The following is a 14,791-nucleotide window of genomic DNA, read 5'->3' as shown; positions in this document are numbered from 1 at the left end:
GACGATTACATAGCAAATCACATTAGGCCTGCCGCCTACTTTAAAACGACCCTGCTTTTACCTTTATTATGAAGGCAATTCGACAATACCGGAAGTCATCCGAACGATTTACGTTACGTCTGTAAAGCAAAGCATCATAGCAGTTGTAGTCCAGAGCAGACCAATGAAGGAAAGAAATATAAGTACAGCTGTGTGGAAACGACCAAAATACAGTATGTTTCTTGCACAAAGAAAAACAAGACTGGAGTTTGTTTCTGTCGACAAATGTTTCTAATATGCAAACACCTGCTGTTCACCACATTTGTAGGCTATTTATTATTTTCTGTTAAACATGTCACACAAAGCTTGGCAGATTTAAATGTGAATAAAAACTGGAACCTGAAAAATATCTTTGTATACAAAAACTTTTTTAGAAATAGTTATTCCTTATACTAAACTGAAAGTTCTCTCCACAGTGCGCTTTAGTTCACAGTAACAGTGCTTCAGACTACAGTCACTCTTTCTACAAAAACAACAATGAAATGAATGAAAAATGAAAAAATACAACCAAATACAACCAAACATTGGTTTGACTTCTTAATAAAAATGAAAAGACCTCCCCTGTATGGCCAAAGCGACCAGAGGAGTGCTACGTTCTTCAACCTACAGGGCAGTCAGACAATATTTGGTCACGTTTTTCATCGTGTTGGTTCAGTACTCCAGCAGTTTGGATTTGAAATGAAAAAATAGCTTGACGTTAAAGTGCTGACCTTCAGCTTTAATTTGAGGAAGTCATTATATTGCATATATTATATTTGCAGTGAGTGAACATACAGTGCAGCTTCTATGAGGATGATTGGTCTGCTGCATTAACCTAAAATTGGGGGACAATGTATAAAAAGAGCTACAGGTCCTACACTGTTTATCCTCTATAATGTGAACACCCTTAAATTAGAGCACAAATTCAGCTCTCATAGTTTCATCTCAGAGCCAATGTGTCGGAGCACAGAGCCAAAAACAAACAAAAATGCATAACTCTGCTCCTTTTCTGACTACTGTATGCTGTTGTGATATCTAGATGGTGCTTTCACTGCTTCCTTTCTTCTTCCCACCACAAGTGCGGAATAAGATGAAGACCAGGACTGTAGTGAGGAGAAGGACAAAGAGAAAGATGAGCGTTCCCCAGGCGCCCGGGGTCAAAGCCTTCCTCAGCCCCACGGTCTCTGCGGGCAGCAAGTTGCTCAAACTCAGCATGTAGCCCAGAGCCCAGCCCACCGAGGCGTCCCCCGCCTGCAGGATCAGCAACAAAACATTACTGCAAGCTAGTGGAAAATCAGTCTTTATTTTCAAATGGTGAGTTTCTCACCTTCTTCAGGAAGGAAATGCGCGAGAAGGATGTTTCATCGAAGCCGTATCCTCTCAACATGAGAACCTTGACAAACACAGAGGAGGCACAGTAGTCCTGCAAACGAACCTTTTGCTCTGGAGCAACAAGCAACATCTGGAACAAAACCACCAAATGTTTCAACATTTAAATGAAATTTGAATGATGGTATTCATATGAACTGCAAGTGTGGCTATGTTTTTACATCAATAAGAGATGTGTTCATATTAAAGTGGTTTTGAAACAGAAACTTCAAATGTGAAATTTATCTTAAGTCAAACTTTGGGACGAAATATCATAGAAACACACATAAGGAAATCAAAAAGAAGTTTTTTTCAAAGCCATTCAAACCTATGAATCCATTGTAAATCTATTTAAATAACTTTCAATAAATAAAGGTATAATAAATGTGAAAACTCCATACATGCATGGATGCACCAGCGGTAAATGTTATGAACAAATAGAACACAAACAGAGGAGAACTTTACCTCACTGAAACTCATTCTGCACACAGCTCTGGCGGCCTCCTCCAGCTGTGAGGGCGTGCTCACAGTGATATTAGTGATATGCTGCAGGAAGGAGTGAATGTAGAAGAATGCCGAGAACGCCTGGTAACACAGAAAGAGGAGATGATAAAGGTAAATAAATCTATTTACCAGCTCACTATATATCCATCCAGTTATTCTTTTACCTAAGTGCTGTACTTTACTGTACTTGAATATTTCAAATTTAGGAGATGTTCTACTTATTTATCCACATTTCAGAAAGAAATTGTAATTTGCACTCGACTACAGGCTGAACTGAGAGCAAAGAGGGCCCTACCTAGTATCAGTATGGTGTTCCTAATAAAGTGCTCAGTGAGTGTACATTATCTTTGACATACACAATACAGTATGGCTGTCTGCGGTGTCAACAGAGTCCGAAACGTTGAAAAATTATAACTTTGCAAGCATCACTAACAGAATGTGCTTCCCTTGTGTGCAGGCTGACATTTAGCGCATAACGCTGACTGTGTACAATCACTCTGCGTCATCCGCTTCCTCCAGCCTTTCTCACCATGTAGCTGCCGCTGACATTTGGCTGAAAGACTTTGTCGAAGGAGCACTGGGAGAAGGGACAGCTGTCAAAGGAGAAGATCTCGGACACGTTGCCCAGACAGTGCTCGTAATGTCCGCCGCCCTGTACTGTCAGAGACGCCCGGGGGTCGTAGGAGCCGGGTTTGTACTTCGCTGTACACGGAGAGTTGAATATACTGCTGAACTTTAAAGTTCGGCTGTGGCCTGCGGGATAGCAGGGGTGATCCACTGACCCCGGATAACCCTGAGACTGAGAGACACACACACAGACACACAGACATAGAGAGTGACTGGACACACAACAAACCCACCAAAACACTATTAAAATGATTCATTATATTTTCTAAAAATGCACATTTACACTATAATTATGAACTTTGTCATGAAAATTTTTACTGGTAGACGTTAGTTCATCATAGATGCTAAAATTATCGCGTGCTGTTGCGTTACATACTTTTGTCCACCAGAGAGCGCTGTCAAGTTTATTTTTCAACTGTAAAATGTCCTGCTCAGAAAATATATTGGTCACAACACTGTAATACTAAAACTTGAGGGATCTTTATCAAAAACCTTTGTTTATGCTGTGTGTGTACAGTATGTGATGTGTGTAATACATATTGTGAGATATTGAGAATCCTTTCAAAACTCTCAAATCTCAATGTCTTCATCAGGATCTGCTTAAAAACCCAGCATGGGTCAAGCTCCTATATAATTAGCAACTTTCATACATATTTCATACATTATTTTTATGCAGTTTGTTCTGCATGTTACTAAACAATGCACTACATCCTCATGCTTCAGAACGATCATCCATGGTGTCGATGTTTTCAAAAGATCCACTCATTTCTGTTTTCTGTTATATATGAAAGACTGTCTTAATGTATAACTACTATGCAGCACTTGAAACATTTGTTGCAGGAAGAATTGGGAGAAAACATATTTTCTTCTGTCTTTCTTTAAACTAATGTATTTGTTTCATTACATATTTATTCATTAGTTGTGTGTAATTGCTTGGTATCACATAAGGGCTATTATAATTTTATATTTTCTGTCAGCCTGGGTCTAGTGAAGAAGTGAAGTGAAGAACCTTGAACTTTGACAGTTAACACAACATCTGGATCGTGACGAGAGAAAACAAGTGTCACTATCTGCTGTATGGGGCGCATCACTTGCTTTAACTTGTTCCACATTCCACATGAGATCAAATCACTTTACTAAACTTCGGCACAATATCCTGAAAACAATCATTTAGCCTATTTGGTATAGAAAACCTACGGGCTCACATCTGTCGTGGATAACATGGATTTGTTTTTTCACTGGGTGTGTGTACAGTGTGTCACCTGCGCTATGTGAGCCAGCAGTCTCTTGAGGACCTGGTCCTGCCCGTAGCACAGGAAGCTGTGTGTGTACAGAGAGTACTCCTGGCCATAAAGACGCAGCTTCATCATGTCTTGTTTGTCCTCCACTTCCTCCTGAGTCGCGAACGTTATCTGTGTGGACGCCCCGCCGAAATCCAGCGCTCCCACTGTGGGTCTGCCGGGGCTGAACCAGTGCCCCACGAAACCGTACTGGAAAAAAAAATATCAAGGGAAACAAACACTCTTTCTGTGTTCATCATCTGAAGAGTAACTGTCCGGTTCCTGCACATATATTTACACATGCTGCCTCATACAACCTTTCACAGACCTTAACTGTATTTAGACAAGGCCAGACTTACTCAGGGTTACATCCCTATCAGTAGCAGTTAATGAGGGGAGGGAGGATTTTACAAGCTTCCTCTGCCTGTCCTACTTTCCCCAGTTGACCCAGGGATTCATCCCCACGCCGACAAGGTAATAACTATAGTGATATATGAAGGGAACAGTGATAGATGATCAGTCAGTGTTGGAGAGGTCGCTCTATAAATAAGATTTAAGGAGAAAAACATCTCCAGTCAGGTGATCTTTGTAGGAATTAACAACATAAAGAATAAGGACTTATTTCAAATAAATTCATAATAGAACATGGTTCTAAAGGAAACTGCTTTTAGCAGCAGCCTGCCTCACAAAAGTACAGTTGCCCTCACTAACCCTCTGTTACAGTGACTGAAGACTTTCCTGTCACTCTCTGACTGTCCTATCCCAATAATGGCAAAAATGCCCCAAAAAAAAAATACAGACATATTTTCACAAATTCCAACTGATTAAATTCTGCTGACTCCAAAAACACACTTCAAACAAGCTTTGGTACCTTAATGAAGTTCTCCAAGAGATAGTTGACGGTAACCCAGCCGTACGCCCCCTCCTCTCGACCACTCAGTATGGCCGCTCCCTGGAAGCTGAAAGGGTAGGACTGGATTTTACGGCCCACTTCCTGGAGGATCTGATTCGACTGCTCCTCGCTGAACAAACTGGTTGGGAGAAAAAAAAAGAGTCCTACTTTAATAGATTGTTACAAATTACATGGGAAATTTTGCATGGATGGAGATTTATTAAGAATTTGCATGAATATAATGCTACTGTGTGTTTGATGATTGTCTACTGGCAGTTTTTGTGACCCTCGCTTATTTCTCACTGCGCTACTGGCCCAAAGCCTCCGGTGTCACCTCTGACCTCTACAACTATAAAAGTTCAAATGACCCAGATCTTCCCTTGAAAGTTTCATGGAGACGCCATGTGAACGCTTGTCTGCAGGACCAGATGCAGCAGCCTGATAACTACTCCAACCAGCTGACTCGGAACAGTTTCTCTTTCTTTCTGCCTCTCTACACTTGCATCTTTTGAAATGTAAAAAGTTTCCAGTTGCTGAATTGTTTAATTCGCAGAACTTGACTAGGTCAACACATCTACCTGCTCAACAAAGATTTCTCTGAGCAGCAGCGTAAGAAAAGGCACCGAGCATTTGTGCCCTTTACATTTACAGTTCAGTATTTCATTGGTCAAACTAAACAAAAATAAACCAGTTCAAGTACAATGTATGGAGTGATATTAGTGCCAAACTTCCATGAATGCAAAGGCGTGCCTTGTAAGCACAGAGAAATAAAAACAGAAAGCTGTGTCGTGTCTTGCCTCTGGCTCAGATTGTAACGTTTGGACGGATTAATCTTTGAGTGATTGGACAGCTGTTTTCTCACATAGTCATATTTCATAAAAGTCATGAAAATGAAACTATTCTCAACTCCCTGTTGTTCGGTTTTCGTTTTGCAGCTTTGCATCTCCAACACTGGCGCATTGGTGCTTGTGTTAGTACCTGCATGTCTGAACACACGTCAACATCCCTGCTCCGTGCTCTTTAAGCTTCATGCACCGTCACACCGTATTAGTCAGTCAGATCGCTGGTTGGAACAGGAGGGTAGTTTGAGGAGAAAATGTCTAAACAGCCACGCTACGACAGCAAAGCTCACCCCCGGATAGTTGGTCCAGCTTTGTTTATAGCATACCACGTATTTCTAGAGGCACCAACTTGCAGTAGTTACAGTCATTACATCTGGAGGACAATATCTGTTTGTGTTCCCTCATTAAAATGAATAAAGAAAGGAGTGGCTTCGGGACTCATATCTACACGAGGACAGGTCTAGTCAGCTCTGTATGCAAAAGATAAGATACACAAGTTCAGTAAGTCAAGAACAAGCTGGTTTAACTCTTGTGGGTCCAGATGTCCATGAATACAACCATATCCTCCATTTAAAACAGGATGTCATGATAATACAGTTTTTCAAAATAAGAGCATTAATATGATCAAAGATGAAATAACTCTTCAAGTGGGGTTAATGTGCTTATAACTTATAAATCAAAGGAAATACAAATAAGACAATGTAATATGAATGTTAAGGAATGAAGCCTTAAAAGGATTAGTCATCACTTGTACATAAATGATATAAAACAATAAGCACAATGTCAGAGACACTGTATACATCATGTTACTATATTAGATATGCACCAATATGCAACTTCAAGGCTGATAATGACAATGAGTAACACATAATAAAGTTTGTAGTGGTATCAATAGTCAAACATTACCAATAATATTAATCTTACATTTACAGAAAATGTGAAAGGAACAATAAAGGCTAACTTGTTAGACTGACTGTTTGGGTCTAGCAGTATGTCCTGTTCGTCCTCTCCTTGTCTGTCTGTGTGTGTGTGTCTGTTTCAATCAGGGCGTTGCGACCTGGTCCCCCCCCCCCCCTTGCCTACCCACCCGCTGCAAATCCTGAAGCCTGACGTATATAAACCCCAGTCCTTCGCTGCACTCTTCACCAGGTCGTCCTGTGTGTCGCAGTGGTGTTTACATCCGGCCGACCTCTCCTTGCTTTCTGCCACTGCTCTGCTATCTGCCCCAGATCAACGATTCACTATCCTGCCCATCCCCGCTCCTCCGCTCAAGATTCCCACCACTGACAACTTCACAAAAAATTGTCTTTGGTCGAACTTTAAATCGTTTAAATCGAGTTCTACGTTTAAGTACTTCGTTATTACCTTAAACTTAAGAAAGCGGAGTTACACAACAAGCGCTATTTTTTTTGTGACATTCGTCTTCATCTTTTTCCCTCTGAAAATTCTAACAGGCAAAAATTAAAATGCAATTAACATAAATTCATCTATCAGCCTCTGACATATAGTTGTGTTGCTCCTTTATAGTCACAGGAAAACTGCAGAGTCCACAACTACTATAAAAAAGCAGCATATTAGGACTGAATAATGGTCTGAAATTTCTTATTGAAACAATAGCAATAAATCCCTTTTTTTAATTTATTGGAGGATATTATATTGGCCACCAATATATCATGTATCCCTGTGCTATATATCGATGTTGACTTGTGTTTTAAGGCTGTGTAAGTTTGATTACTGCAACTTGAATAAAGATGAAATATGTACAAGACAAACAAAGTCACATAGAAACAAAGCAAAATAAACGGACAGAGACGGTCCGGTCACACAGACGTACACAATGACTCACTGTAGAAGCCTCATGCCAGCTGTGGCTCCCAGGTACACAGGTGTGACATGGTGTTTTTCTTTGGGGATGTCCTTTACCGCCTGTTCCAGACATGCCTCTAAGCTCTGGCCCGCTGCTCCCTGTTGCCCTGCATAGCTGGAGATCCCTCCGCCTGAGTGGATGGATAAAAAAGAAAAACAACTTGTTGGATCTTGTTCTTATATTGGCGCTAAACAATGCCGCCTGCTGAGAGACAAAATAAGAATTTCCCAGGTACTCGGATCATAAATGATATGACATATAACATCATATTAATTCTTACTTACTGTTACCAAACATCCCTGATTATAGACTTCATAACAAATACTGATAAAAAACAAATACTAAAAATACTGAAGGAATCTTGTAGTACTTTAACGGTCTGATTTGAATTTAGAGACTTGTAATATCATTCTCAGTCATCCAAGCAATAAAGTTCATTTCTGACAGGAGTGTGGCAAAGCACAGAGATCAACCCTGACTCATTCCTGAGTCACGACTGCCCGAGACAAAATTTTACTTTACTTGCTTTGACTGTGATGTGGTAACATGATCTATCCACAGGAAACGGCTGGCACTTCAAATTCCACCCACTGATGCATATAACAAGATACAACAGGATGAAGATTTTATCAACAACCGAAACAGTGGAGTGGTCTAAAAGGAGGAGCTGATAGGGTCAAAGGAAGTGCATGTTTCCTGTAGTATAATGTCACTCTCTGTACTCCACAGAAAACCTGTGTATTTCAGATCAGAAATTCACATTCTTTCACTTTCATATTCATTCGACAACTAAAAACAGTGACTGACCTTGATTTGATTGTGGACTTGTCGGATCTTTGATCTTGGATGTGAACGGTAGAAGTCGGCATCGTAATGATGAGACCAATCTTTTATTAAAAATTCAAACTTTCATTCGAACTTGGAAAAAAAAAATATTTTAACTGTGTTCAGTTAAGAAAAATGTACAAACTGTATGAAGTATTTTTTGTGTTGTTCAAATTCACACTCAGGCATGCCCTTTTGACTTAATAGTAAAAAGAGTGACTGAATAAAAACAGACACCATAGTGGGACAGCTGTATTGATCGGATAATGACTCAAGCATCTGAGAAGCGGTGTGTGGAAATGCTTTGGGTTCTTGAGCGTAGATGCCAAAATTACTGACAAAAATGAGGCTGTTAGTCAACTTATTCATTGACAACAAATCTGAAGATCTCACCTGCTAGCTGCAACAGTGGGCAGCAGAGGCACCAGAGATTAGCAGAGCAACGTCAACTTTACATCCTCACCTGACCACCTACTCAAAACTCACTGTGTTAGTGCAGTTGTATGGTAAAATGGTAAAATATTATGGTAGGGGCTCTCTCACTGACAAATGATCCCAATGGCCACCAAGAGAAAACCGAAATAGTGTCAAAATGTCTCTGAAAGCTTCTCGAGTGACGCCTACAGCTTGTTCCACTTCTCTTTCTCTTTTTCCATTTTTGTGCCTGGAACGTTTCAACCACTGACATTTTCACAATATCTGTCTGACGTTCGTGTGGTTACCTGAGCCAAAAATGTGTGTAGAAACTTTTTGAACCACTGCTGCAGCATAAATCATTTCTCCATTATCTTTAAATGTCCACTGAAATTTGCTCAAATGTTTATATTTGCCAGAGGTGTGGTTAGCAGGTTAGCATTAGCCTACTATAGTTTATCAGTCAAGAGACAGATAACTGTGAAAGCATTGAACAAAAGCTAGCAAAAATATATACATGTGGAACAGAAGAGAAACAGTGTTGTAGCAGAGGTTTGAAATATTTCCTGTGTGTATTTCCTGTTTCCTACTGTGAATTATGGTTTGAATGTGTTGTAACTATTGTCAATTCGAGCTGATTACAGAAGCAAGTTACAAGCTTTTCAGAGCCGCCTCTCGAGTACCAGTACTGGTACCACAGTGTCTGATATGCAAAACATAGGTTTGTGTTGGAGAGACTGCTCATACCTACCCTTCACATGACACTCTCTGTGCTGGGTGACCACCCCGGTGCCGTTCTGCTTGTCTGCTGGCCACTTGTATATATACAAAGCTGTGTGCGAAGATCCAGCATCCAGGACAATCCCGTACTACAGAGAGTGAGAGGCAGAGAAAAAGAGATGCAGGTTGGGCTGACTGCCTTGACAAGTTGGGGGGTGGGGGTCCAGTTAACGGGACAGAAGACCATGAAAGACGTTTAAGATTGTGGTTCTTTGACCTGTATTTTGGCATCTGGAAAGTATTAGGCTGCAGACTATGTAAACTCACAACATTCTTCAAAAAACCTCCCCTCTCACTCTCAGGAGAGAAAAGGTTATCTCAGTGTATTTCTGTTATTTCTATGGTTACAAACTAACTCAACAAGTTGTTTTTAACTTACAAATTTATTTTAATATTCGTATTAACTTTATGGATGTTGAAGCCGAAAGTACTTGCTATACCTCTCGAAAATGACCCGTCTTTACATGATCGTCTATTTGTTCTCTCTGAGGCAGCCCGCAGTAAGATGATCTGAGACTTGTTAACTCTCCCGACCTTCTGACATTAAACCAAAGATGACAGCCGTGAAATCCCGGATGCTTGCTGTAATTCTCCCCCTGCTACTGATCTGTCCCAATCATCCTCCTCACTCAGTGGAACGCAGACTCGAGCACTGGCTGCAGGTACAGATCAAGTGCCAGTGTGCAAGTAGAATACAATAAAGAACTGACGATTTCTCCACCTACAGTTGAGCTGAGTCAGAAAACGCAACTCAGACTTTGACTTTTGCAAGATATACAGTTTCCTCCGCACAGTGTTCTGGCCTCAGCCTGAGAGATAGGGTAAGGAGCTTGTCATGCGGAGGGAGCTCGGAGCAGAGCCGCTGCTTCTCTCCATCAAAAGGATTCAGTTGAGGTGATTTGGGCATATGGTTTGGATGCCTCCTGGGCGTTTTCCTGGCGGTCTTCCAGAACACGCCGGAGAGATTATATATCTCATCTGGCCTGGGAACGCTTTGGCAGCCCAACATTTCTGGGGAGAGGGGTCTGGGCTACTTCACTTGACCTGCAGCCGCCGTGACCCGACCTCAGAGAAGCGGCAGAAAATAGATGGATGGATGGATGGTCAGACATACAGCTATGTTATGTCTGTACGCTGTACACAGAGAAAAAGAGACGAGCAAAGAGATGAGAGTTGTTCCTGCTCCTTTTTCCTCTAAATTGAGGACGAAATTTTTTTATGAACTCATACTTCCTGAAGGCATCAGCTGCTTCTCTGTTGATGGACCTTGTTCTTTTGGGTGCTTGGTTTCTGTGCTGCTGACTGGCTCAACAGTCACCGTAGGTTGGTATCCCAAGACAATATTAGGCTTGCTCTCCACTTATTTACAGATGTATGTTATGTACGATGAACTACTTCCCACACTCATTGTCGGCTGGTGTCCTTCTAATTTGTATCTATATGATTACTTGGCCAAATAATATGCCTAATAATATTTCTTTTTCATTTTATGCTGATGACGTCCGACTTTATGTACCAGTATGTATGTATCTGTAAAACCAGGAACAACCAGCAATCTGATGTCCCTAAAGAACTGTTGAACTAATCCTGTTCGAGTCATTGAACTCTTTCATTTAATGATTAATCTGATACCCTGGCATCCTCCATTAAGTTACCTTTGATTCTAAAATTTCTTTTGATTATAATGCTAATGAAGTGACACAGTCCTTTTTCCACCAACTTCATATAGTTTCAAAAGGAAGGTCATTTTTATCATTCTGTGATGACTGACGGTTAGAGTCTGAGAATAGCTAGTCAGCATCTGTATCTCATAATCCGAGAGAAATATGACTAAGAGATACAAACCTTGGGAACCTTAATTACTAGAAAATGTCTCCTTTAGTGAGTGCAGTGTGCTTCCGTGTCTCCACTTTTCATCAAGAATTTGGCTTTTCAGGTGTGTCATCCCAGGCTGCTAGTGTGGGTGTACACTTTTAGCATTGTTGCATTAGAGATTAGATTCGTGGGAATCAAACCGTCAGGTATGTCTTATCATCCTGTACACGGATGCAGTCTCCGTCATAAAATTTCATCACTGTATGAGGAACTATGAAAGAAATATATCAGAGTGTGCCACTGATAAATTCTCATTCCTGAAAAGACAGATTTACTTCCTGGATATAATTCACCCACCATTAATCTGAAGCATTAGAGGAAATATTTTCTATTACACAGTACAGACAATCCCAGTTCTTCAGCGAAAAAATATTTCCTCTGTTGCCATGGCTCTCTGTGATTGTTGTCCTGGTTACCCTGACATCGCTTCCACTGTCACTGTCATAACATCACATTACAGCAAATTATAATGCCTGTTTAAATGAAAGAAACCTGGTCTCTGAATATGCAGAAATCCAGTCATGTGACTGATGAGCCAAGGGAGAGGGACCACACACGCACACACACACAAACACACACACACGTGCAGAGATAGATACACACATACGCTCATGTGCACCTCCCTCCACCCATCAGGCATTTGCAAACACACTGCCTCTCAAATTCATGCAACAGGTGAACAGTAACATCATGTGGAAGTGTTCCTCATTATTTCTCATAATATTTTCTCATTACTGCTGTGCAGTCAGTTGTGAGGACTCGCACTAACACTTGCCAGAAACACAGAGGAGCTCTAATGATCTGTTTTGTCCTTTCATGTGATACACTATGGGAACTGCTGAACTTGTCTCTCTGCGAAATGTAAAAAAAAAAAAAACCCTTTTGTGTCCTTTTTTGGGACTCAACCACATTGTTACGGAGTGAAAGGGCAGCTACATTAGGGTAAAAAAGGAACCATGGCATATTGGATGGGCAACACAAAAACGAGGCGGCAGAGGGAGCAGGAGTTTGCCTGTGTAGAAATCCTGTTCTGAATGCAAAAAAAAAAAAACCCCAGCACTTTTCAAGAAAGTCACGAATCTAGCTGAGAGGTTGTTTTTTTTTGTAATTACTTTGGTTGAAATTTGCACTTCAGAGATGTTGGATTTATGATAGATATGCAGCATTGTACAATGAAAGTCACCTGGTGTAGTTGTGTTGACGGTTTCCTACAGTGGTGAACACATAATCTCTGTTCACATCGGTTCACAGGTCATTCTTGAATATTATTTTTCATTGCATTGAGGCAACTACAGCTTATCAGTAACTCAGCAATGAGGTCACCTGAGTGTGTCCATCCATATCGCAAAGTTAGTGACGGTGGCAGGCTTGTGATAACAACACACACTCTGTTGATTTTGAACAAGAGAGGGATGAGGGACCATTTATACCGAAAACCAAACATACAGGTAATAAACTGCAGAAACTGAAGAGGATAAGACAGATAAAACATTCTGTTTACCGATGGTTTGAAAATGAAAATGTTACGTCTATTTCACATCTCATTTCATTAGGGTTTCTTTGGAGGAGTCCATTGCATTGAAAATGTTCACTGGGTGCCAAAAAAACATTTTACTGTAAATGTCTCCATGTCTACTGTAGGTTAAAACTAGACTATACTGCACTTTGTGGTACTGTAATTGTATTTCATTATACAAAGAGATGTGTAATGCACCTACGTATATATATAATCAACACCTCTGTAACACAGTTTCATCAAAAACTGCACATTGAAACATTCATGAAGGCAGGATTTATTGCAGGATTGTTGCATTAGACTGCATTAGTTTTAGCAAAGTGCCCCTAATATACTGATAAATTTATTGATAAACTGAGTGAACACCCTAGAGGTGTCATGGAAAAAAAATTCTATACAATAAAAATGTTTGTGCTGTGTGTTCAGTAATTTAAATGCAAAGTTAATATGTATAAGGGATCTAAAAGATAACACAGCAATAACTGCCAAAACTTCAAATATATCTACATATCTAAAATTCAAATTAAATCCCAGAGATCCATAATGAGACTGTGAAAGATACATGCAAGCCAAACTCTGATGAAGGTGAGGAGTTCCGCTAAAGTAAGAACACTAAGTAGTAAACACATAATATTTAATCCTGCACACAAATTACTGTTTTTCTGCATGAGACCTCCTGGGCTCTGTAATAATTCACACTCATATATCAGTCATTTATTGTCAGTCCTGGGCCTCGATAATATAAAGGTCGGCTGCTGAGCAGAGATTGATCATCTAATTCATGAATTCTAGAGAGATAAGGGAGGGAGCAAGTTTAAGCTTAATGAGAGTGAACATCATCCAAGTATTAATGTCACAGAAGCCTCCAGCTCCGAGGCAGATTTCTGTGTGACATATTTTCGCTCCTTGTCTGCACCCTGCACGGCAGAGCTTTGGTTACAAACCCTGACAACTTAACATGCTGACAAGCACGTATCCAAAAATATACCCAGCGGGAACAGCCCTTACCATGAACCCCGGCCTCTCCTGGACGTCCTCGGTGCGGATCGTCAGGAGCAGGATTGCAGCGAGTCCAAACAGCAGCAGCGCGATGGGGACGACAGGATGAGCGGAGCGCTGAGCCATGAAGTGAAAGTGAGAAGTGCAGCTCTTTTCTGCGCCGCGTGGAAACTTGAGCGTTGACTTAATAGCGGCCAAGTGGGAGAACAGAAGCGGCTGGTGGCTCCCCGCTGGCCGGGCGTTATCACAACCCGCCTGTGGTTCACGCTTCACCTGCTTCCTGACTCAAGTTTTACATTTCACTTGAGATAGCAACGTCTGACCTGAATTTATGTCCCGCGCTCAGCCGTGGCCCTCCTCCGTGTGCCTGAGACCTTCTCCTCGGTCAGTGAATGAAAGCAGCTCCAAGGCTACTGCTGCCATGGAGGGAAAAATGTCTTCATTATGGCAACGATTGTTGACAGGAGGAACCTGCTGCTCATTCACTCTCAGCAGTTAGTTTAGGTTAGTCAGGGTGGAGCCGCAGGGTTATTTCTGCCTAGTCATTCCCTTTTCTAATCTCAGCGAGGATAAAACTTAACTTGATTTGTAATTATGCAGTAATTTCTAGGAAAACAAGGGGTGGCCCACACTGGCAGAAGTCCAGATTGTAGCCTATTGGAACTGAGAGCCACAGACTGCTTCTTGTTTTCCTGCAGTATTTGCATGTGAATGGCTGCAGCTTAAAACCTGACTTGCAAATTGTGTCCTCATTTGACTGTCTGAAAAAAGTATGGAAATGAAGTTTTCACTAGAGGTCTATACTTTTTTTTGTACATTTTTTAAAGTCTATTTTTTGCAGAAATCCTGTTCTGACAGCGTCTAAATTTAGCAGAATATATTATGAGTTATTTTGAAGGAGCTTTTGCACTTGAGCTGTTCTTCATGTTGGCACTTGGGACGCTAATTGTGAAGTAGGTTTTTTCACACTATGGTAGAGATTAC

The 14,791-nt window shown here is 41.0% G+C and overlaps 1 protein-coding gene across 1 annotated transcript; it reads right to left on the bottom strand.

The window, feature by feature from the left end:
* Positions 1 to 247: 247 nt before the first annotated feature.
* Positions 248 to 14,365, bottom strand: entpd2b (ectonucleoside triphosphate diphosphohydrolase 2b). Its single transcript, XM_023399921.2, has 9 exons — positions 13,817 to 14,365; positions 9,389 to 9,506; positions 7,378 to 7,528; positions 4,669 to 4,828; positions 3,780 to 4,007; positions 2,420 to 2,689; positions 1,852 to 1,971; positions 1,346 to 1,480; positions 248 to 1,269 (listed from the first exon to the last, which is right to left on the bottom strand). The coding sequence occupies exons 1-9, from the start codon at positions 13,931 to 13,933 to the stop codon at positions 1,054 to 1,056; spliced, it is 1,515 nt and encodes a 504-aa protein (XP_023255689.1). The 5' UTR covers positions 13,934 to 14,365; the 3' UTR covers positions 248 to 1,053.
* Positions 14,366 to 14,791: the final 426 nt, after the last annotated feature.

The sequence above is a fragment of the Seriola lalandi genome, unplaced genomic scaffold, assembly GCF_002814215.2.
Source record: "Seriola lalandi dorsalis isolate HSWRI2012SDOR001 ecotype SW California unplaced genomic scaffold, Sedor1 jcf7180002052129, whole genome shotgun sequence".
Classification (NCBI taxonomy): domain Eukaryota; kingdom Metazoa; phylum Chordata; class Actinopteri; order Carangiformes; family Carangidae; genus Seriola; species Seriola lalandi.
The sequence above is the reverse complement of the archived record's forward strand: the minus strand, read 5'-3'. Positions and strand labels throughout refer to the sequence as shown.

What these genes read in the sequence shown, in the direction of transcription:
- entpd2b (XM_023399921.2), bottom strand. Translation starts at nt 13,933, where the DNA reads ATGGCTCAGCGCTCCGCTCATCCTGTCGTCCCCATCGCGCTGCTGCTG. An exon ending in AGGAGAGGCCGGGGTTCATG is followed by an intron (nt 9,507 to 13,816) that starts GTAAGGGCTGTT and finishes CACTCTCTGTAG; the next exon opens with TACGGGATTGTCCTGGATGC. An exon ending in ATGTCAGCGGCAGCTACATG is followed by an intron (nt 1,972 to 2,419) that starts GTGAGAAAGGCT and finishes CTGTGTTACCAG; the next exon opens with GCGTTCTCGGCATTCTTCTA.